At 41.0% G+C, this 23,248-nt stretch overlaps 1 protein-coding gene across 1 annotated transcript; it reads right to left on the reverse strand.

Annotated features, from left to right (window-relative positions):
- Window positions 1–2,941: 2,941 nt before the first annotated feature.
- On the reverse strand, window positions 2,942–23,177 carry LOC143281524 (uncharacterized). Its single transcript, XM_076586737.1, has 6 exons — window positions 23,002–23,177; window positions 18,850–19,113; window positions 16,495–16,724; window positions 12,021–12,192; window positions 7,501–8,718; window positions 2,942–3,835 (listed from the first exon to the last, which is right to left on the reverse strand). The coding sequence occupies exons 1-6, from the start codon at window positions 23,039–23,041 to the stop codon at window positions 2,943–2,945; spliced, it is 2,817 nt and encodes a 938-aa protein (XP_076442852.1). The 5' UTR covers window positions 23,042–23,177; the 3' UTR covers window position 2,942.
- Between the last annotated feature and the right edge of the window lie 71 nt (window positions 23,178–23,248).

Here is a 23,248-nt window from a genome sequence, read left to right on the forward strand (position 1 = left end):
GGTTATGTTGTGTTGTGTGTGTGTGTGTGCAGGGGCGCATGCGTGCGGCCCATGTGTGTGCGTGCATGTGCGTGTGTGCATGTGTGTGTGTGTGGATCTGATCAGGACCTAATGTCTTTGTTCCCTCAGAAGAAAGTGGACAAAGTGTCAAAACTCTCCATCATCAATTTGAAGATTGTCTCTATATGACAGACGTGCACAAACAAGTAACGAGACGATAACAGAAATTCTCCAGTGATTGTTCTGTGACCCAACATTTGCTCCATAGGGGGAGGCAAGCATCTATAGCACCAAAACATGATAGTTGTCTCACTTTGTCAAGAGCTCATAAGGCTTGCCGTCTTTTTTTTTTCTTCTTCACATCCAGCATTATTTTTCTGTAAGTCCCTCAGGCTTGGGGTGTGGTGCTCAGTTCTTCCAACTTGTGATCCTTGCTCTCTCTCTCTCTTGTCTATATAATGATAAGAACCACCACTGGTAACAATGATGCTAATGATGGACTCGACTTCCGCTCACCGGTGAGAGCAGACATGCTTTTCCTTCTCTCCAGTCCGGTGAATTTTCACGGGGTGGAGATGTTTTTTGAAATAAGTTTCTTCATCATGCGGGTGTACAGTGCTGTTCCCTGTGTGCATTTATTATGTAGATTCCGGGACTTTTTGTGTGTGTGTGTGTTTGTTTTTCTTTTTTCGTTTTTTTTTTTTTCCCCACCCTTTGAACTGCAATGGTGTCAGTGGCAGCAGTCCAGCATGAGCACTACAGTGTCAAAATACTTTGCGAAGACCGGAGGAAAGAGAAAACCTTCGAGCACGTCGTCGGTGAGTGACACTAGCCAGCCCGAGTCAAGAAAAGACAAAGCAAGAAAGGAAAAAAAAACAACAACAAGAGGGTGAGAGTGACTCTGACAAAGATTCCAGTATGGCCCTCCACGACAAACTTGAAGAAATAAACAAAAAGTTAGAACTGTTAACTCTTGCTCAGGAAGAGATTAAACATATTCGTACTGACATGGGACAAAATAACAACTAAGTTAACTCACTCAGTACGGCCAGTCCTCTCTTCTCCTCTACACAGACCCCTCGGATGTCCAGTGGGTGTCTGAATGACCCAACCTTTAGCTTCCGTCGTCAGAATTGTGGTATTCTTTGTCAACACTCACGTCTTCAGTATAAGAGCCTTCCGCTTGCAATATTTTGATGATGGTAATTGGGGTGAAACGCTGTTAACGTCGTCTCTTTCGCCGTTCGTATGGAAAGAGTTAACTGAACAAATTGACAATTTTTTTTTCCTTCACATCCAGCATTATTTTTCTGTAAGTCCCTCAGGCTTGGGGTGTGGTGCTCAGTTCTTCAACTTGTGATTCTTGCTCTCTCTCTCTCTCTTGTCTATATAATGATAAGAACCACCACTGATAACAATGATGCTAATGATGATAATACAAAATCATCAACAACAACAATAGTAATAATAGCTCTGTAAAAAGATACAGCGATAAATATAATAAGAGTTGAACTGTTCCAGACCTTGTTGGTTTCACTTTCCAAAATAAAAGTGGAATCTCTCGTGGTGTAGTGTAATGCCTCTAATAACAGATCATGTTTGGATAAAGAAGGGGAAAAGAGAAAGATAAAAAGAAATTTTCTATCTAAAATTACGTTTAAATAACATACTTACCGTGACCCAACTAGTGCAGACTCCGGCAGGGGTCTGACATTCCTGTCCTGTGCAAACTACTATCCGCCTATGCGGAGAAAACGAAACTACGGCCGATAACCTCCCGGAAGTAGGTAACCTCCCCTTTGTCCTGCTGGCCAGCGCCCTCTTTTGATGGCAATATAAAAAAAAATATTTGGTGGAAGCTCTGTGACTAATTCGTTTCAAGGGAGATCGACACATACAAGCACCAATATGCAACAACCTGTACTATGGTGGTTCGTCCGTCAGGATCGACGAGGACCATCTAGTCATCCTGGGGGGTGAGTGGGTTGGGCTCTGTGGGTGCGCTGATGACTGGTCAGGCCAATCCGCGCCCGGAAGGTTCTGACGCAGTGTGGACAGGGGATGGTGGCGGCTGTCGGGGACTTGCTGGCACTGCTTTTCCTGGCCTGTCTGCGTTGCTCTGCTGCAGCGATTCTGTTGGCCTCACAGGATTTGGCGCCTTTGTGGACAGCTGAACGCCACTTTGGTCTGTCCATTGCATTCAGCTCCCATGTGTCGTGGCTGATGTTGAAGGCCTTCAGAGAAGCTTTCAGAGTGTCTTTGAAGCGCTTCTTTTGGCCTCCATGGGAGCGCTTGCCATGTTGGAGTTCGCCGTACAGCAGTTTCTTGGATGCCAACCTGTACTATAAAGAGCTGACTATAATACATTTCTTTTCTTTCTTTCTTTTCTTTTTTTGTGTGTGCGCGTTCTATCACATCAATTTTTCATTTAGAACTAACCAACCCTCCACGCCCCAAATAAGAAAAAAAAAAAAAAGTGTGCAGTTAACTTTCATCTTCACTGCTAATTCAGTATGAGGGAGTCTTGTTCACCATGACAAGGTTCACGATATTAAATGAATTCACTGTGAACAATGCAGACTAAGTGCATGTTACCTGAGCAAAGTTTTACTGGTTTATAGGCTGATCTTTTATAACTGAGGGGGTAAAAGCTTGTGGAAAGTTACCTACATGCAAGTTTAAACCAGGCCTGAGCCATTATCTTTTAATCACAGCTTTGGTGATTTGGATTTCAACCACATAAAAAAAAAAGAAAAAAAAGAAAGAAAAAAAAAAGGTACGTCTCTTACGTTTTACACAGCTGAAACAGGCAGTAAGAGTGCATGAATATCCGAGTCAAGCAGTCAGACATACTTCTTTACCTCCTCGACTGTCTCAATCACACCAACACACACACTTCACTCAAAGCAACCACCCCAAACTTGTTTGTGTTTCCAATAATATCACAGCTTGAAAGACCCTCTGCTGTTGTGCCTGAAGTGAACACGCCTTTTCCGGATGAACCTGTACATAAAAACAATCAGTAACAGAGAGGTGGCACTTAGCAGCACGACCACAGTCTTTGTGGGTGGAGCGTCCTGCAAGTCCATAGGCACTTGGTCTATGCTAGGTGGGTGTGGTTTGTGGCGGTTGTGGGTGCGAATCCGTGCACCCTTCTGGGGCTGCGCTGGAGGCTTGTGACGCTTGATGATCCCTCTGTCCGTGTCGTCCTCGTCTTCGTCATAGTACGTGTATTCCGTGTCGTCCTCCGCATCGTTCTTCCCCAAGGGGCTCGCCGCGGTGTTGTCGTCGCCCTTGACGCGCTTGATGTAATCGCCCTCTTCCTCCTCTTCGTCCAGGTACTCGTCCTTCTCCCCCTCCCTGTAGTCGCCGTCTTGGTGTCTGTGCTGAGGGTTGTCGTTGGCACCAAAGTGGACCACTTTCCTCTCCTGCTGCTGCCCGGCCTCCTGCCTGGCATCCGGGTACAGCTCTTCCTTGTCGTCGTACTCATCCTCTTCATCATCATCATCATCATTGTCTTCTTCCTCCTCTTCGTTGTCGTCATTAGCATCCACGCCCTCCTTGTCCTGTGGGTTGAACCCTGGTGGTTCCAGCTTCACCGGACTCCCTCTGCCGCCACCGCCGCCAGCAGCAAAGTTCTGCGCCTGCTCGCCAAGGAAGTGGGCGACGTCCTTGTTGGATTTGTCGCCGCCGTCGCCGCCAAGGAGGTTTCTGGATGCGTCCGGAAAGAAGTCGTGGGGGGCGAAGAGGTTGAGGGGCCCAGGGTCGATGAGGTATCGGAGGTACATCACCAGGGCTCCCCCAGCCACTGCTGTCTTGTGGGCCAGGCAGTTACCTGGGACAGGCAGCAGAACCCTGATTTTATATGCAGTTTCAATGAAGAGTCAATGCACACAAACTGATCCATATAGGCTATGCATCTGCTGTCTATTTAAAAAAAAAGAAACAAAAAGTGAACTGACAAAACGTAAAGAAAGATCAATGATGTTTGAAAAAACAAACAAACAAAAAAAAACCCAATATATTAAATGGGATCAACCAGCTACTAGATGAACTGATTTTTTCACTTTTATTAGCACATATTATCTTCTAATAAGAAGGGTGAGTTTATGATTATTATCATTACTGAGTTTCAGTTAACTTAATCCAAGTCAAAACATTGTCAATGTGGTTTCAGTTCAGAACCTTTCTGCATCATGAATCAAAATCCAAGCAGTGCCAAAGCTAAAAACTTCATCAGACTCGAAACAGTTCTTGTGTGTTTTGTCTTGTTTTAAAAATGGGCCAGTCTGCATGCTGTAACACATCCCTGAGATTAAAATGATAACTTTATCTGCTTTCTAATGCTCCATCAGACTGAGATATGCACACACACACACACACACACAAGCACACGCATGTGTACATGCATGCACACACACACACACACACACAAATATATATATATATATATATATATATCAATGCATTTGTGAAACTAAAAGTATAATATATTCCACATTTACACCATAATCATCATTTCACTGAAACATGAATGAAATTGCTTGTCAGTCGTAAATATTCAGAGGTTTTACTCAATGGTCTGTACAGTGTCAGCGAAGAAAAGGAATATATATAATAATATATAGGTTCAAATAGAAACTTCTACAACCACACAAACCTGCACAGCCTTTCTTATGGAGCGGATGACTGTGCCGACCTTTATGTGGCCTACAAACATATACCCAGCAGAATGTCAGCCTAAAAGCACCGGTTCAGCCGTAATGCTTAGCATCCTGTATTCATCCTTCTTGGCTGTAATTTTCTATTTCACGCTGTCTGATATTTATGATGACCTTCCACTCACTGATGGTCTGGTGACCTTAACTCACTCGGGACGACAAGTTTTCTCCCTTGCTTTTCCCCACAGACGGCCCATTTGTAAGGGTTTGGAAAAAAAATGACAAAAAATACAAAATACTGTGTAAGAAAATGAAACTTTCAGAACTGGTTTATTATGTGTTGAGCTATTACATATATAAAAAAAAAAATCAAATTTCTCATCTTATTTTTACAGTTTTGCCATATGTAGAAAATACTGCCAATTTTTCACCCTGAATCACCATACCCATGCTCGCTTTCTGCATTAAATTCGCTTTCTTCTTCGTCATCATCCACCTCTTCAATGTCCGACCCTTCAGTTTGTAGCATTTCAAGTACTTCGGCAACCCCAAAACATTGCCGTCACCGCCTTGTTCGCATCACAACATTTTGAGAAGAGCCCGCTTTGCTGACAGGCTGGCACGTGAGCAGACGACCGGTCAGTGACTTTGTCAGCGTGTGTGCGAGACGGGCCACACATGCCAGGCTGACCAATCATACTGTTCGATTGTGGAGTGACCCAGAATAGCGCACTCTGCTTGGCTAATCACAAAATCAATGTACAGCGCATGATGGAATTTTACTTTCGGAGAATGCTATTCCATTCCTTCGTCCGAAACCGAATACATTTTGTGTAGGAACGCGTGAGCATTCTTTCATCCGGAAAGAGTTAAGGCCAGACACGGTAGTGAAATTTTGACCAAAATCATGATTTTTTTGTTGTGATTTTCGTTTTTTCGCATAATTTGCTTCCTCAACATCTAATCTTTATAGTCCGTTTCACCTGGGTGCTATATTCACTTAAATAAAGCTTCAAACATCATCAACATGTGTGATTTCTTGTGAGTACAAGCACATCTCTTTCTTTTCCTGTTTTCTCAGTTTTGTGTTTTGTCTTCGTAATACCATTTTTTCAAAATGCTTTAAAAGATAGCATGTTCAAACTTGGTACTTTCTTTCTTTATGTATTCATCTTTATTATAGTGGTTTGTACAGTACTAGTAAAAGAATGAATATACACTCATTTGAAAAGCATTATGTCAAGGAATTTATACACATTTCAACAAAAAATTAATAAAAAATGTATTTATTCAAATTCCAAAATACCACTGCACTATAATACAGAACAAATACAAATAAATCAAATAAAACAAACAGAAATAACATATCTATAAAGGTACCGAAGTTTTAAGCTTTTAATTTTTTTTGTTTGTCGGCCATTTTGGATTCGTTTCCATGGAAACCATCATGACAAATTGCACAAAATGACCTTTTTAGACATGTTTCGTCCAATATCTTTGCATACCATGTCATAGAAAGCCATAAACTTCAAGTTTATTTTATTCGTTTTTGTACTACTGTGTCTGGCCTTAAGTAGTCACTGATAACCCTGATGACCTGTTGGGTAAAGGCTGTGCGATTCAAGGAACTGTGCCTTCATATTCACACTAAAGCACACAGACTGGATGCTAGCATGAGAGCATGCAGTGATGCAGTAGAATGACTGGGCTCTGCCTCAAGCATGCAATGCCAAATATTAACATAACCAATAAGAACTGTTGCTCTTGGTAAAATAACAAACAAACAAAAACAAGAGAGGCAAGGCCTTCAAGACTCACTTGTGATACACTTAAAAAAAAACAACCAAGCTTTTTATGTATTGGGTATAATTTCAAAATGTAATGTTTAAGATGAGAAAATTAAGTCCCCTAGCATTAATTACAGAGTAATTTCCCTTTTTTACTATCTGCACCAAAACGTTTGCAAAATAAATAAAAATTCCATGCTTAGCAAAAGAAGTTCCCGTTTGAACAAAAAAATGATAATAATGACTCCTCTTGTTGCTGTGTCAGAATAAGAGGTCAAAGTGCCAAGTTTAGAGAATACAAAAAATATAAATATAACAGTAAATGCAGTTTGCATATAATTAGGCTTCTTTTTTTATTTTTTTGTGGCCCTCCCAGAGATGCAATATTGTTTTAAACAAGATGACTGGAAAGAACTGAATTTTTCCTATTTTTACGCCAAATTTGGTGTCAACTGACAAAGTATTTGCAGAGAAAATGGCAATGTTAATGTTTACCACGGACACACAGACACACGGACACACACACACACAGACAACCGAACACCGGGTTAAAACATAGACTCACTTTGTTTACACAAGTGAGTCAAAAAGTAGAATTCTGAGCCAATTCTATTTGCACTGCAAAGCAGCACTGGTTTGAAAATGTACATGTGCTGTGTTGTCTTACCCACAGCTGCACTTGAAACACCAACCCATCTGATTTTTTTCAGGAAACTGGACCTTCTGGCCGACAAGTGGGAAATACTCCCTCCACATGTCAGTTGGGCAACCGATTTTTGACTGTATTCAGTGAAACTTTCGCTGAAAGTCACTGACAGGGTGACTGTGCAGTCAGCTTCAGTGCAGACCGTTACATTTATCTTATCCACTTTTCACTTTATATAACCTTACCCCCCCACGAAGGTTTTTCTCAGAACAAACCTCAGACAGCCTCACAGAGGTCAAGGCATGTTCTACAAATAAAACGTTTCAGTGTGTGTGTGTGTGTGTGTGAGTGTGTACAAATCAGAACAAAGCTCATAATTTTAGCCCATACTCCCAAAACACCATACCTGGCATCGCTTTCTCCATAAGGAGTTTTCTCTGACTTCCTTGACCAGCCAAATACGGCTTCATCAGAGGTTTATGAATCGCTTGCTGGCTCTTCTGCAACCTGCCCTGATTGTGATCAGCAGGAAGCACTGGTGGAGGTACGCTCCTCACTCTGACAACAGCTCCCACACCTCTGGCGTTGCTTGAACGCTGCTTTTGTTGTTGCTTCTGCTCTCCTCTGTTGTGAACACCCATCTGATTTACACCGTTGTCTTTATGTTTCATGGACAATCCTTCAAGTTGGTTCAGATTGTCTGAGTATTTGACAGGAGCATGGTTCAGATTGTCTGCGTGTTTAACTGGGGCAAGGTTCAGATTGTCCATGTGTTTAGCTGGAGCATGGTTCAGATTGTCCATGTGTTTAGCTGGAGCATGGTTCAGATTGTCCATGTGTTTAACTGGAGCATGGTTCAGATTGTCCATGTGTTTAGCTGGAGCATGGTTCAGATTGTCCATGTGTTTAGCTGGAGCATGGTTCAGATTGTCCATGTGTTTAGCTGGAGCATGGTTCAGATTGTCTGAGTATTTCATCGGACCTCTCTTAGCCATGTTTGCCTGAGCTGGTCCTGCGTTTGGATTCGGGGAGTTCTGCTGCCGTGGCTCTTTTCTCCTGAGCACGGAAAACGGAACTTGAATTTTCTGACCGGCGACTCTGCCCCCTTGCACTGGCAGTTTATTCTGGCTCCCAGGTAAACCGTTCACCGCTTTTAACAAAGGGGGGTGTTGCTGCTGCACTTTGCCTTGATTCGTATCAACAACACTTCTCCCCCTGTCTATGTGGACCTGGTTACTCTGACCGTCTGCCACGGCGCCCCTATTCGATTCCATCTGCTGAAGGCGCTCGTGAAGTACATCCAGCGTATCTTTCTTACTGTCCTGCAGATGCAGTGTCAGCTGATCAACCTCACTGTTTGACTGAAGGTTTTTCAGCTGTTGGCTCAACTGCTGCTGGCGAAGATCAAGGTTACTGACATCAGGCGCTCCTTTCCATTTTCCGTACGCTCCACGCTTGTTCGAGTCCAGACTGAGTGGTCTTTTTGGTGGGCTTTGATCGGGTGAAGAAGACCCCGCTCTGGGATTCTCACCAAAACATCCCGAGGGCAACTGCCAACTGAGGATTTGATCCAGGTACTTTTTCTTCAGGAACTCATAGAATCCTATGCTTGGACACACGAATTCTGAAAGATAAAATGATATATATATATATATATATATATATTCATAAATCATACAAACATTAAAAGCATAGTGTTGTAATTCATATTACAGACATGAGAGAGACAAGACAGAGCAATGCGTGAACTGTTGATTTTTTTTTTTTTTAATAAATATTTTATTCAAGTTTAACATTTAATACATACAGACGACGGGCGCAATAGCCGAGTGGTTAAAGCGTTGGACTTTCAATCTGAGGGCCCCGGGTTCGAATCACGGTGACGGCGCCTGGTGGGTAAAGGGTGGAGATTTTTCCGAACTCCCAGGTCAACATATGTGCAGACCTGCTAGTGCCTGAACCCCCTTCGTGTGTAAACGCATGCAGAAGATCAAATACGCACGTTAAAGATCCTGTAATCCATGTCAGCGTTCAGTGGGTTATGGAAACAAGAACATATCCAGCATGCACACCGCCGAAAGCGGAGTATGGCTGCCTACATGGTGGGGTAAAAACGGTCATACACGTAAAAAACCCACTCGTGTACATGCGAGTGAACGTGGGAGTTGAAGCCCACGAACGCAGAAGAAGAAGAAGATACATACAGACGAACATACAAAACCAACATCTGAAATCAACAACATTTGCCACTGTGCACCACCTGAACTGCAAATCAGGAAAACAACACAACACTGTCTTCATACAGAGAAAAAAACAAAAACAAAAAAGTCACATGCACTGTATAAAACAAGCAAATAAATGAAAGGAAAAAGAAAAGAAATAAAAGAACAAACGTTACATTCCTGGTTGTCTTTCCTCCTCCTCGTTGCCTTCAATCATTTTTTATGTATGGGTACCATTTTCTAGAAAATGCTATGGACATCATTTCCATCAAGTGTATATATGAACTGTTGATTTTTACACCTTGACTTAAAAAACACACACAAAAAAAAACCCAACAAAAAACCCCAGCTGGTATGATGCAACAGTACAAGTACTGACTGTGCAAATTCCAAATATTCAGTCTTAGATTGTATTGTATTGTATTACTCATTTTTGTCACAACAGATTCCTCTGTGTGAAATTCGGGCTGCTCTCTCCCCAGGGAGAGTGCATCACTATACTGAGAGCGCCACCCTTTTTTTTTTCTTTTTTTTTTCCCTGCATGCAGTTTTTTTAAATTCTTTTATTTCTTTCCCTATCGAAGTGGATTTTCTACAGAACTTTGCCAGGGACAACCCTTTTGTTGCCTTGGGTTCTTTTACATGTGCTAAGTGCATGCTGCACATGAGACCTTGCTTTTTCGTCTCATCCGAATGACTAGATATGAACAAACAGATGATTGAAACAAAACTGGGAATCACAGAAACAAAACTGCATGACTATAACAAAACTGGGAATCATAGAAACAAAACTGAATGACAATAACAAAACTGGGAATCACAGAAACAAAACTGGATGACTAAAACAAAACTGGGAATCATAGAAACAAAACTGAATGACAATAACAAAACTGGGAATCACAGAAACAAAACTGAATGACAATAACAAAACTCGTAATCACAGAAACAAAACTGGATGACTAAAACAAAACTGGGAATCACAGAAACAAAACTGGATGACTAAAACAAAACTGGGAATCACAGAAACAAAACTGGATGACTAAAACAAAACTGGGAATCACAGAAACAAAACTGGATGACTAAAACAAAACTGGGAATCACAGAAACAAAACTGGATGACTAAAACAAAACTCGTAATCACAGAAACAAAACTGGATGACTAAAACAAAACTGGGAATCACAGAAACGAAACTGGGAATCACAGAAACAAAACTGGATGACTAAAACAAAACTGGGAATCACAGAAACGAAACTGGGAATCACAGAAACAAAACTGGATGACTAAAACAAAACTGGGAATCACAGAAACAAAACCGGATGACTAAAACAAAACTGGGAATCACAGAAACAAAACTGGGAATCACAGAAACAAAACTGGGAATCATAGAAAAGAAACTGGGAATCACAGAAACAAAACTGGGAATCACAGAAACAAAACTGGGAATCATAGAAAAGAAACTGGGAATCACAGAAACAACACCGAAACAAAACTGGAAATCACAGAAATAAAACTGGGAATCACAGAAATAAAACTGGGAATCACAGAAACAAAACTGCATAACTGAAACAAAACTGGGAATCACTGGGAATCACAGAAACAAAACTGGAAATTGCAGAAACAAAACTGGGAATCATAGAAACAAACTGGGAATGACAGAAACAAAACTGGGAATCATAGAAACAAAACTGAATGACTGAAACAAAACTGGAAATCATAAAAACAAAACTGGAAATCATAGAAACAAAACTGGAAAATGCAGAAACAAAACTGGAAATTGCAGAAACAAAACTGGGAATCACAGAAACAAAACTGAATGACTGAAACAAAACTGGGAATCACAGACACAAAACTGGAAATCACTGGGAATCACAGAAACAAAACTGGAAATTGCAGAAACAAAACTGTGAATTGCAGAAACAAAACTAGGAATCAATATGGACTCAAAGCGTTCTGTTTTTACAACGTAACCAAGCTCCTGTAAACTGAACAAAAATACTTGCAGATAGCTCTTATTCCTGGATAAACAAATAAACAAAAAACAGTGCCGTAAGTGAACATTTGCAGAAAATTACACAAACATTAGAATTAGAATAAATTCTCTTCAGTCTAACAGATGTATTCACACATGTATATGTGTGTACCCTTGTGTATACATGTGCATAACTGTGTATGTATGTGCACGTTTTGTGTGCATGTATTTCTGCATGTGCACAAGTGTGTGTGTGTGTGTGTATGTCTACATGTGTGCGTGTACGTGTGTGTGTGTGTGTGTGTGTGTGTGTGTGTGTGTGTATGTGTCTGTGTCTGTGTACACATGCATAGCCTTCATTTTCAGATGGCAGAATCAATGCCCAGCCCAGGCAGACAAGAAAGAGGTACGCGAGCATATGTGTGTATGTGTGTGAAAATGTGTGTGTGTGTGTGTGTGTGTGTGTGTGTGTGCGTGTGTGTGTGTGTGTGTGAGTGAGTGAGTGACTGTGTGTGTGCATGTGTCTCTGTGTGTGTGTATACATGGTGTGCATGTGAGTGAGTGTGTGTGTGTGTGTGCGTGTGTGTGTGTGTGTCTCAGTGTGTGTGTGTGTGTGTACACATGCACAGTAGATATTTTCAGACAGCAGAATCACCGCCCACAGCCCAGGCAGACAGACAGACAGACAGACAACAGACAAGACACAAGAGAAGAAAAGAGAGGTAGGTACTGACGCTGCTCCATAAAGATGTCCTGGTAGCTGTCCTTCACGGTGCCGGACATGTAAACGTGAACCACTGCCAGCATCTCATAGTAGATGTTGGTGCAGAACTCCTCTTGCATGTGGTCTGCAGACCTGAAGCCCAGCTTCTTCAACAGGGCGTTCATCTCTGCACCGCACCCCACCTGCCACAGATAGGAGGAGTTTGCATTATACTCCATGTTTGGTGATACATATACTTACCATGTCAAACTGATGCAAACTAGGCCTATCTATTTGCTCTGCTTGGCCAAATTTCGCGCGGCTGACAGTGAAAAGACGAGCCGTCTTGCCCGGTCCACTCTTAGCCAATCACCACAGATGGAGAATTATTTGTATTTGTTCTGTCACAACAGATTTCTCTGTGTGAAATCTGGGCTGCTCTCCCCACGGAGAGCGCGTCACTACACCGACAGCGCCACCCATTTTTTTTGTATTTTTTTCTGTGTGCAATTTTATTTGTTTTCCTATCCAAGTGGATTTTACTGCAGAATGTTGCCAGGGACAACCCTTTTGTTACCGTGGTTTCTTTTACGTGCACAAAATGCATGCTGCACACAGGACCTCAGTTTATCGTCTCATCTGAACGACTAGCATCCAGGCCACCACTCGAGGTCTAGTGGAGGGGGAGAAAATACTGGCAACTGCCAGTGTGGTTGGAACCAGTGTGCTTAGATTCTCTTGCTTCCAAAGTGGACGCGTTACATCTAGGCCAACACTCCACATATACACAGACATTCATTGTGAGGAAGGTGGTAGAATAGTTCACACACTCATCTGCCAGTACAGAGATCATAAGGGCATGGGTTCGAATCCCACTCTCGCCCTTTTCCCCAAGCCCCAAGTTTGACTGGAAATGTCTAGTTGTTCAGATGAGACAATTAACTGAGGTCATGAGCAGCATGCATTTGGCACACTAAAAAACCCCAAGGCAAAATTCTGTAGAAGAAATCCATTCTGATAGGTGGACACATATGTGTGGTTCATCCGTCTGGGATCGACGAGGACCATCTAGTCATCCTGGGGGTTGGTGGGTTGGGCTCTGTGGGTGCGCAGATGACTGATCAGGCCAATCCACGCCCGGAAGGTTCTCACGCAGTGTAGACAGGGGATGGTGGCGGCTGTCGGGGACTTGCTGGCACTGCTTTTCCTGGCCTGTCTGCGTTGCTCTGCTGCAGCGATTCTGTTGGCCTCACACGATTTGGCGCCTTTGTGGACAGCTGAACGCCACTTTGGTCTGTCCATTGCATTCAGCTCCGATGTGTCATGGCTGATGTTGAAGGCCTTCAGAGAAGCTTTCAGAGTGTCTCTGAAGCACTTCTTTTGGCCTCCATGGGAGCGCTTGCCATGTTGGACACATATATGCATGCACTAAAGGCCTGACTAAGCGCGTTGGGTTACGCTGCTGGTAGGCATCTGCTTAGCAGATGTGGTGTTGCGTTTATGGATTTGTCCGAACGCAGTGGCGCCTCCATGAGAGACTGAAACTAAAACTGTGACTGTGACCAGCCGCTGTGGCGAAGTGGTTAGCGTCGCGGACTGACGGCTGGAAGGACGCGGGTTCGAATCCCAGCGAGGGGTCGGCCGGCTCCTACCCAGAGTTGAGTGTGCTGTGGGCTTAAATGGGGAGACTGGGACCACACAGTCGAGTGTCATCCACTTCAAGGATGCGTCTTTGGGTGTGTTGCTCTAATTACCTGACCAACACTGCCAAGTGTCTGTATCTCTCGGGCCTGGTTAACGCCGGGATATCATTATGACAGGAAGCGTAGAGTACAGCCTTGTCACGCAGTCCCAAACCAAAATGGACCTCCATAGCAACATCGTCATCATCATCGTCATCCTCCTCCTCCTTCATCGTCATCAATAGAAACAAAATAGTCTCAAAGTCTGTGACCTTTCATGCCCTGCTCTCATGGTGACCTCAGTTTCAATAACCCTCCACCTCCGTGCTTGGGGTGAGTCCTGTCAATATCGTCAGTGTCAGCAGATTCTGACGAGGTGGCGGTCTCCACTCTGGGAGGGACGCTCACTCAGTCTGGCTCCGCGACTAAGCCATTATTGTCGTTAGTAGGGGGCTTAGTAGGTGGTGTCCTAAGTACGTTAAAACAGAACAGGCACCACTGAACACCACCGAAGTGACTCAGCAGCAGTGCAGGGTCTCCTCTGGTGTGTGGCCCCCTGGCGACCTAACATTGATGGTTCCCTGTGGACTGCCGACGCTGGAACTACGACGGACAAACCCGGGTGTGGCCGTGTATGGGGGAATCTAAATGAGCGGCGTGGGAGTAATGCCACTGAAACGGTGCAGATGATGGGGCAGCAAAAACAAAAAACAAAAACAAAAAAACGTGACTGTGACAGGTAGGAAGGAGTGGCAGTTTACAAAGGACAGGGAATCAGACCCCTGCCGGTGTCTGCACCATGCAGTCCTTCACTGTACAGCATGTGTAATAATCAAATGCAGCTTTTCGACTGTCAGAAGAAATGTCTGCACCTGATGTGAAAACGTTTCACTTTGTCACACAGAGTATCAGAGTATGTCTGATTTCCTTGTTAATATCCAGTTCATATCAAATTACAGAAATACTAAAATTCAAATCATACTGTTCCGTTTTGGTTGTGAGCACTCGCTCTCTCTCTCTAAACACACACACACACACACATGTAAACACACAAACGTGCACCCTCGCACACACACATGCAGGAATGAACATACACACAAGTACATGCGCACGCACATGACAATTTCATATTATGCATATCATGCTATTCCATTAATCTAAACACTTGTCTTTTCTTTACCTTCTGGAAGTGCATATGGGCATAGTCAAACAATTAAAAAACAAGAGTAAAAGTAAACAACAAAGAAAAAAACAACAAAAACTTCATACACATCTTAAAAACCTACATATAAAAAAAAAAATACTGGAATAAAAGAAATATTACTGGCATAAAAGAAAATTTAAAAAGCCTGCAACAAAATACCAGCTGAGCCTCTGACACTTTTCCTCCAGAATAAAGAAGTTGGAAAAAGTGTAAGAAAATCTTTCCTCTTCAAAAAAAACACAACAAAAACAAAAAAAAACAAAAACAAAAAAACCTTAATTGCTGAATCAAGAAATTATCTTCATGCACACAACAATCAAAATGACACAAAACTTATCAATCAGTCTCTCTGTTCGCACTTCACATAACTACAAGTTCAGTTCAACCTCAGTTCAGGTACTCAAGGAGGTGTCACAGCCTTTGGAGAAATCCATATATATATATATATATATATATATATATATATATATATATATATATATATCTATCTATCAGCCCAACTCGCCTTTTATCACACATTGACAAGTTTACATTTGGGCCAACAGCAAAGTGAGAGCTGTATTATCAATGGTTTCTCCAGTCAATGGGAAGTCATTTACAGCTTAGTCTTTTGTGAAGGACTATGACTCTCTAACTAGGAGGCAAAATTGCACTGGCTCTTAGTGCTGCAGCCTTGTGGGCTTGTTGGCCTTTGGGAACCATCCCAACGCCGACTGTCCTAAAACCCTCTTGGCCGAGAGAGTGGGGATGTAACTTGGGCAAGACACTCTCCACTATAATCAAATTCTAGCCCAAACAGTCGGGACAGCAGTTGCCTCCTCTGCTGTTCTGATGGTCATAGTCGGCACGACTGACTATCATATATAAAATCTTTCTATACACCACATCTGCTAAGCAGATACCTGACCAGCAGTGTAAACCCAACATACTTTGTCAGGCCTTGAGGCCAAAAAAAGCAAACAAATAAACAAACTAAAAAAAAAAAAAAAAGAAAAACAAGAGAGGCAAGGCCTTCAAGACTCACTTGTGACTGAGAGTAAAACACACAAGCTTTTTATGTACTGAGTATAATTTCAAAATATAATGTTTAAGATGAGAAAGATCAGTTTAAAGCAAATTAAGTCCCCTAGCATTAATTAGAGTAATTTCCCTTTTTTACTATCTGCACCAAAATGTTTGCAAAATAAATGAAACTTCCATGCTTAGCAAAAGAAGTTCCTGTTTGAACAAAAAATGATAATAATGACTGCTCTTGTTGTTGGGTCAGAATATCAGATCAAAGTGCCAAGTTTAGAGAATACAAAAAATATAAATATAACAGTAAATGCAGTTTGCATATAATTAGGCTTCATTTTTTTTTTGGTGCCCATCCCAGAGGTGCAATATTGTTTTAAACAAGATGTCTGGAAAGAACTGAACTTTTCCTATTTTAATGCCTAATTTGGTGTCAACTGACAAAGTATTTGCAGAGAAAATGTCAATGTTAAAGTTTACCACGGACACACAGACACACACACAGACAACCGAACACAGGGTTAAAACATAGACTCACTTTGTTTACACAAGTGAGTCAAAAAAACGAGACTTCAAAGGCCGTAGCAGTATGTTGAGTGACAGACCATTTCAGCCAAGGCAGTCCAGAGGATCTGATGGGTGATGCTATACTCGGTCAGCCCCCTCTTGGTCATGGTCAGACCGCAGTTCTCCGTCAGCCTGCACCGGGGCTGACCTCCACCACCACCACCACCACCATGACCGCCTGCCCGCTGTGTGGTGGTGGTGGTGTTGGAGGTGTTGGAGGGCCGCAGCTCCATCATGCACTTGTCGCTCTCCGCCTCACTGATCGCAGCTGCGTATGGGTGGGTGGGGAGAGACACAAAAAACTGATATCAACATTAACAATGATAATACTACTAATAAAGATGATATTAATGAATACTGATAATGCTAATAATAATAATGATGATGATAATTATAAGAATAAGAATAATCATAATCAGATAAATAAACAAATAAGCAAACAAAATCACCACAATGCACAATTATATCTTCATAAACATCATCATTATAATGATGACGATGAGGAGGAAGATGAGAAGAAGGAGACAAAGAAGAAAAAGAAGAAGAAGAAGAAGAAATAGATATATAAACAAATAAATAAACAGTTTCAGTTTCAGTAGCTCAAGGAGGCGTCACTGCGTTCGGACAAATCCATATACGCTACACCACATCTGCCAAGCAGATGCCTGACCAGCAGCATAACCCAACGCGCTTAGTCAGGCCTTGAGAAAAAAAAAAGAAGAAAAAAAAAAGATAAGCTTACATAAATAAATAAATAATAATTATGATATAAAAAAAAGGTAGTAGTGATGAAAAAAAAAAAAAGACAAGAAAAAAAGACAACAATGATGATAAATAAACAAAATCATCGAAATGCACAATCTGACATTCTCAGGCATATCACTAACAACCCAACCAAACCATTGCTAACTACTCAAAGGAATTCTGTTTTTTTCCTTTCGAAAATTACGTCTAATCTGACATGCTTATGACCCAGCAGCGCAGACTTTGGCAGGGGTCTGATTTCTGTCCTCTGCAATTTACATTACGTTCGATCTCCACCGAGTGTGTGGAGGAGGGGGGTAGAGGAGGTGCAGGGTAATGTGTGTGTGTGTGTATGTGTGTGTGTGTTAGAGCTCATGTACATTTATGCTTTCATATCTGTGAAACTGCGTGTCTGGTGCATATCTGTTATGCATGTATGGGTGTATGTGTGAATGTGTGTCTTCATGTTTTACATTTATTTGCTTATTTATCATCATTGTTGTCTTATTTATTTATTTATTTATTATTATTATTATTATTGTTTTATTATTTTCATTACTACTACTTTTTTTTAATATATCATAATTATTATTTACTTATCTATTTATTTATTTATTTATTTACGTAAGCTTATCTATCTATCTATCTATCTATCTATCTATATATATATATATATATATATATATATATTTTTTTTTTCTTCTCAAGGCCTGACTAAGCGCGTTGGGTTACGCTGCTGGTCAGGCATCTGCTTGGCAGATGTGGTGTAGCGTATATGGATTTGTCCGAACGCAGTGACGCCTCCTTGAGCTACTGAAACTACTGTCCACCGTCCAAACTGACTAACATGACAGTGGCATGACTGCACGAACCATGCACTGATGATTTCTTTTCTTTTCCTTTTTCAGCAAAGAGACAAAAACAAATGACTCTAAACAACAAAACTACGGAAACATTTCATTCAGTTCTTTCTGAAAAAGACACAGCCACACTTTTTGAAACCACTGCTCGTTAGTGCTTCACTATCAGTTTGCATACGGGGTAAATCGAAGAACAGAGCACTCAAATCAGATCCCTCTAACCCCCCCCCCCCCCCCCCCCCCACACCCTCACTGCCCTCCTTGTTCACCTCTTGCAACAAGAGCAGTGGAAGAAATGTGCAATCACAAATTAGCATTCACTCACGACTGGACCATGCCTTTTCTGGCTCGACGACGCTACGCACACCAGACAGATCAAACTATAACCTTGCTATGTTAGGTTTATTTATCTATATATATCTAAACGAGGCAAAAAAGTTTACATGAATAACAATTAGGTATAGTAGTAGTGTACGGTCTTTCAAAGGTACACAGCTTCAAGCCATTGCTGTTTATCATTTCCAATACAGGTAATCAAAAATTAAAGCTTCCATATAATTATGAAGCTAAACATTATAAATAACTATTTAGTTACTGCACTTCAGCCAAGGATAAATGCATTGTGTTATGCCACAATAATAGAATTATAGGAACAGAAAGGAGATAAAACTACTGATAAATAATAAAAATCCATTGATAAACAATCCATTAAAAGTATATTTCCAAAAATTACACCAAGTTAAAAAAAAAAAACCCCCACTGAAAACAACAACAACAAAACCTGCTCACAATTAGCCCTGGCTCTGTAGACGGGTATCTCCCATCGTAAGCTGGGCGTGATTCTACGGTGCTTTTTAAACAGCGTCCAGGGCTGCGTGATAAGGAAAGCCATGTCCTGGAAGTACTGTCCGTCGTTGTTCTGCACTGCAGACAGGGCCTGCTCGGCCACCCACTGCGAGTCCTTCAGGGCTTTGCTGAGCCTCGAAACGATGTCAGGGCTGAGGCTGGCGTGCTTCCCCTGTCGGTGCTCATCCAGCAGCACTTGGATCTGACCTGCAACAATGGGAAATGAGGAAAGTTAACTCAATCGGTACTGCCGGTTAGCTCCCCTGACTTTCCCCAACGACGACACATTTGTATGGGTAAGAAATAAAATCGCCAGACAACAAATGTTAGAATTCATGAACTGAAAGCTTCCAAACTGATCAGTAACATAACTAGTTACATGGGGACAAAATTTTAAAGTTCCCTCCCTTCTTATGCTGTTATACAGTGCGATGATGAAAGTATCCATATTTTGTGTTCAAAATTTGCAAACACTGATGACTTGTAACCAAATCCAAGAAAGCACACAGAGTTTGAAACAGATTAAATTCAGAATGATATATAACCCTGATAGGGCCCCTTTGTCTAATTCTGTTGTCTGCCATGTGACTGAGAAGAAACTGGTTCAGACGCCACTCTTGACATGCAATGTTCATGTGAACCAGTCACCGCGAAAATAATTCAGTTAAGATATTCTTAGCTCATAACGCCGTTATGCAAAGTAGGAGCCACTCAAAAAATTCAAAACTTGCTAAAGCCCCAATCAGGTTCCTTCATATGGGGCCCTTTGTCCGGAGTGAGTTGAAGGAGTACTGAGTTGAAGGAGAACACGAATCATTGGTCAACATTCCCTTGATATCCTGCCCACAAACTTGTGCTATTGATCATGCCAGTTGTACTCTTACAACCTTAGCCTTTGAGTCCTGAATCTACAAATCACATCAACTTTAAGAAGGGGATGGCTGGGGAAGTTTTATTGATACCTGTAACCCAGTCAAATTTCATCAATACCTACAACCCTGCCAAGTTCTGAGGTGGCTGTGAAATTACCTAAGGCTGCAATGGACACATTATGGACACACACACACACACAAATGGAAATGCACACAAACAACAGAGACAGACATGGTGAATGGAGAACTATGACTTAGTGACAATACACCCGACTCGGAAGATAATGTTCACCTGTTCCAAGTTGTTATCCCTCTCCACTACGCCTTGAATGGTCTGGGTGGCAATTAATTGGAGGAAATGATAAACCAATGCCCCATAAACCGCATGCACTTTGCACACTCAAAAGAACCCACAGCTTCTTCTTCTTCTGCGTTCACTCGTATGCACACGAGTGGGCTTTTACGTGTATGACCGTTTTTACCCCGCCATGTAGGCAGCCATACTCCGTTTTCGGGGGTGTGCATGCTGGGTATGTTCTTGTTTCCATAACCCACCGAACGCTAACATGGATTACAGGATCTTTAACGTGTGTATTTGATCTTCTGCTTGCATATACACATGAACTGATGAAGGGGGTTCAGGCACTAGCAGGTTTGCACATATGTTGACCTGGGAGATCGTAAAAATCTCCACCCTTTACCCACCAGGCGCCGTCACTGTGATTCGAACCTGGGACCCTCAGATTGACAGTCCAACGCTTTAACCACTCGGCTATTGCGCCCGTCGAACCCACAGCAATATAAGGGTTCTCTGGCAAAGTTCTGTAGAGAAACCCATTAATTTATCAACTGACAGACAGGAAACCCCCCCCCCCCCCCACTGTACGTGGCACTGCACTATGGGTAATGCACTCTCCCAAGGGAAAGTTGCCCCATTTCACACATTCCAAATCTACTGTAACAAAAGTATATATTATATATATATATACATACACACATACATGCATACATACATGTATATATATACATACATACATACGCACACACACACACACACTGTTTCCTTCAGGTTGAACTGGTGTCTAAATGTGGACATGCTCCCCTTCTTGAGGCATGGCTGAGATTGCAAGAAAGTTGCTTTTGAATCAAAACTAGTAAAAGAAACTTGAAATTTCCAGTAGACTGTGAATGAAAACTTTAGATCTACAGAATGTTACTTTTGACTACACTGACTGATTTCTCTCTCACATTTATTCTGCTTGTCTGCTTCAGCTTGAGCAGTTGAAGTTCAAGCAATTAAAATATTTTTTAAAAAATCTGAATTTATCTTAAAATGTAATGTTACATTTCCTGAATATTTTTCTTTTTACGTGATCTGGGAATATGCCAGTTCTTCTTTTTTTTTTTTCGTTTTGATATTTGTTGATGAGAATTTGAATGAGCTAGAAGAAAATTTTCTGTTTTCATTGCTTGAAGCAGACAATATTTTGAAAATTTGATTTTAGGTTAAACTGTTTATATTCCCCTTTCTCCCTTATCTTTAAAAAAAAAAAAAAAGCACAAGGACAATAAAAACAAAAAAAAAAAAACCTTTTGTTTTAGTCTGTGACTTTACAGGCATGAAAGGCATGTCTGATCATATCAATAGTAATAGCATGTTAACTTTGGAAAAATCTACTTCCCTCTAATTGTTTCCTCTTAGAACACCAGCACTATTCATTTAATTGTTTCTTGGGTCATACTACAGTCACTATACTGTAAAAAACAACAACAAAAACAACAACAAAAAAACAACAACAAAAAACAAAAAAAACAACAACAAAAACAAACAAACAAACAAACAAAAAACCCAGCAAATCTCGCCAAAGCTAAATTGAACTCTTTTTTGATGACCTATCCAAAGTCAAAATGAAAACTCAGCTTCATGTTATATTGCCACTAATCTTTTCTATAAAGTATAAACTTGTCTAGCTAACCAGCTGCAAGAGCTGATGAGTTGTTGGAAGGCATATGGATCACTTGGCATGAGATAGTTCTGTAAACATCCAGTATGTTGCCAAACAATGTTTAACAAACCTCACCAGCTGTGCTTACTTGTCACAGCAGATTTGAAAAACACGATTGAAGGCAATCTATGCATGAATAAAGAAAGAACAACCAAGCAACAACAAAAATAGTGTTGATTTCTAAAGGAATGTAACTGGAATTAAAAAAAAAAAAATCATGACAGAAATATAAGAAAATGTGACTTTTTTAATTATTTTTATTTTTTTAATCAAGAGGCTTTTCTTTTCAAACAGGAAACTTGAGAGTTCTAAATGTCTAAAATGAGAATAAACTGATAGTAAAATAAAGGAAAAACAAAAACAAAACAAACAACTGACTAAATCAACCATAATATTAATAATATTATTGTAAGAATAAAAATTCAAAATGTAAATCTAAAGTCTGAAGTGAAGTGACTGGTGGAAATAAAATCACACAAATAGTAATCTAAATACTATCATTATTACTAATTCATATACATAGTAATCTTATGACTTTTTTTTTATCATTAATTAAGTGGTAACTTTACTGACAACATGGGTGGGACTGGCTGATGTTTGAAACTCATTTGTTCACAGTGAGCCAGCATCATCTGGCAAAGATGTGAAAAATGGAAAACAGAAACAATCTAAATTCTAAGTATTAATTTCATGTTCATTAAATATTCCCCCAAAATTGTCTTCACTAACAGAAGTGAGGGTTCTAAGAAAAGATGTCAACACAAAAACAGAAACAGAAAACAGAGAAGAGCAAAACAAAACAAAACAAAACAAAAACAACAAAACAAACCCACCTCATTTTTCTTTTTAGCAACATTTAGGGACTGCTCAATCTCATCTTCAAAATTTATTATTCACCCTAAAGGCCGGCTATATGAAGCACATCTACGTGTCTGCTTTGTGGATCGATCTGTACTGCATTGTTCTGTGTTTCACTTTTTATAATAATTTGTCTTGGGTGTCGCAAAATGTTGTAACGAGGAAGGACATGGCGTTACTACATGATACAAAATCACATGAATTCCAGTACGAAAACACATATCCTTCCCCCTTGTTAATTCTACTGTCTGACAGACAAACGTACTTTCATTCAGTCATTCCCTCACATTTTGCTAACAAAATGTAACTATAAGAACTACAATAATGATTCTGATGACAGAACGAGATTCAGATATTACCTTGCACAACTTTCAGACCATAAACCCCGTCAAGATTCATGTGCTCATAGCTCGCTTTATAAAATGCAATAAGTTTTTCAACTGCACCGACTACTTGCAACAAAATTGCAGGAGCATCTTCTGCATGACAGCTCCATGAAAGCAGCAACACAGACAACAAAACAATGACAGCTGGAGCGGCCGCCATTTTGCTGTGAAACAATCAGCGTTAACTCCCCTGTTAGGAAAAATCTTCAGAGATGACAAG

The sequence above is a fragment of the Babylonia areolata genome, chromosome 4 (genome assembly GCF_041734735.1).
Source record: "Babylonia areolata isolate BAREFJ2019XMU chromosome 4, ASM4173473v1, whole genome shotgun sequence".
Classification (NCBI taxonomy): Eukaryota; Metazoa; Mollusca; class Gastropoda; order Neogastropoda; family Buccinidae; genus Babylonia; species Babylonia areolata.

Bases quoted from the DNA above. Each gene is read 5' to 3' on its own strand.
- LOC143281524 (XM_076586737.1), bottom strand. From the start codon at position 23,041: ATGAATCTTGACGGGGTTTATGGTCTGAAAGTTGTGCAAG. The intron at 16,725-18,849 runs GTGAGCAGGTTT...ACCCATACGCAG, and splicing joins CTACAGAGCCAGGGCTAATT to CTGCGATCAGTGAGGCGGAG. The intron at 8,719-12,020 runs GTCAGTACCTAC...TTTATCTTTCAG, and splicing joins GGACATCTTTATGGAGCAGC to AATTCGTGTGTCCAAGCATA.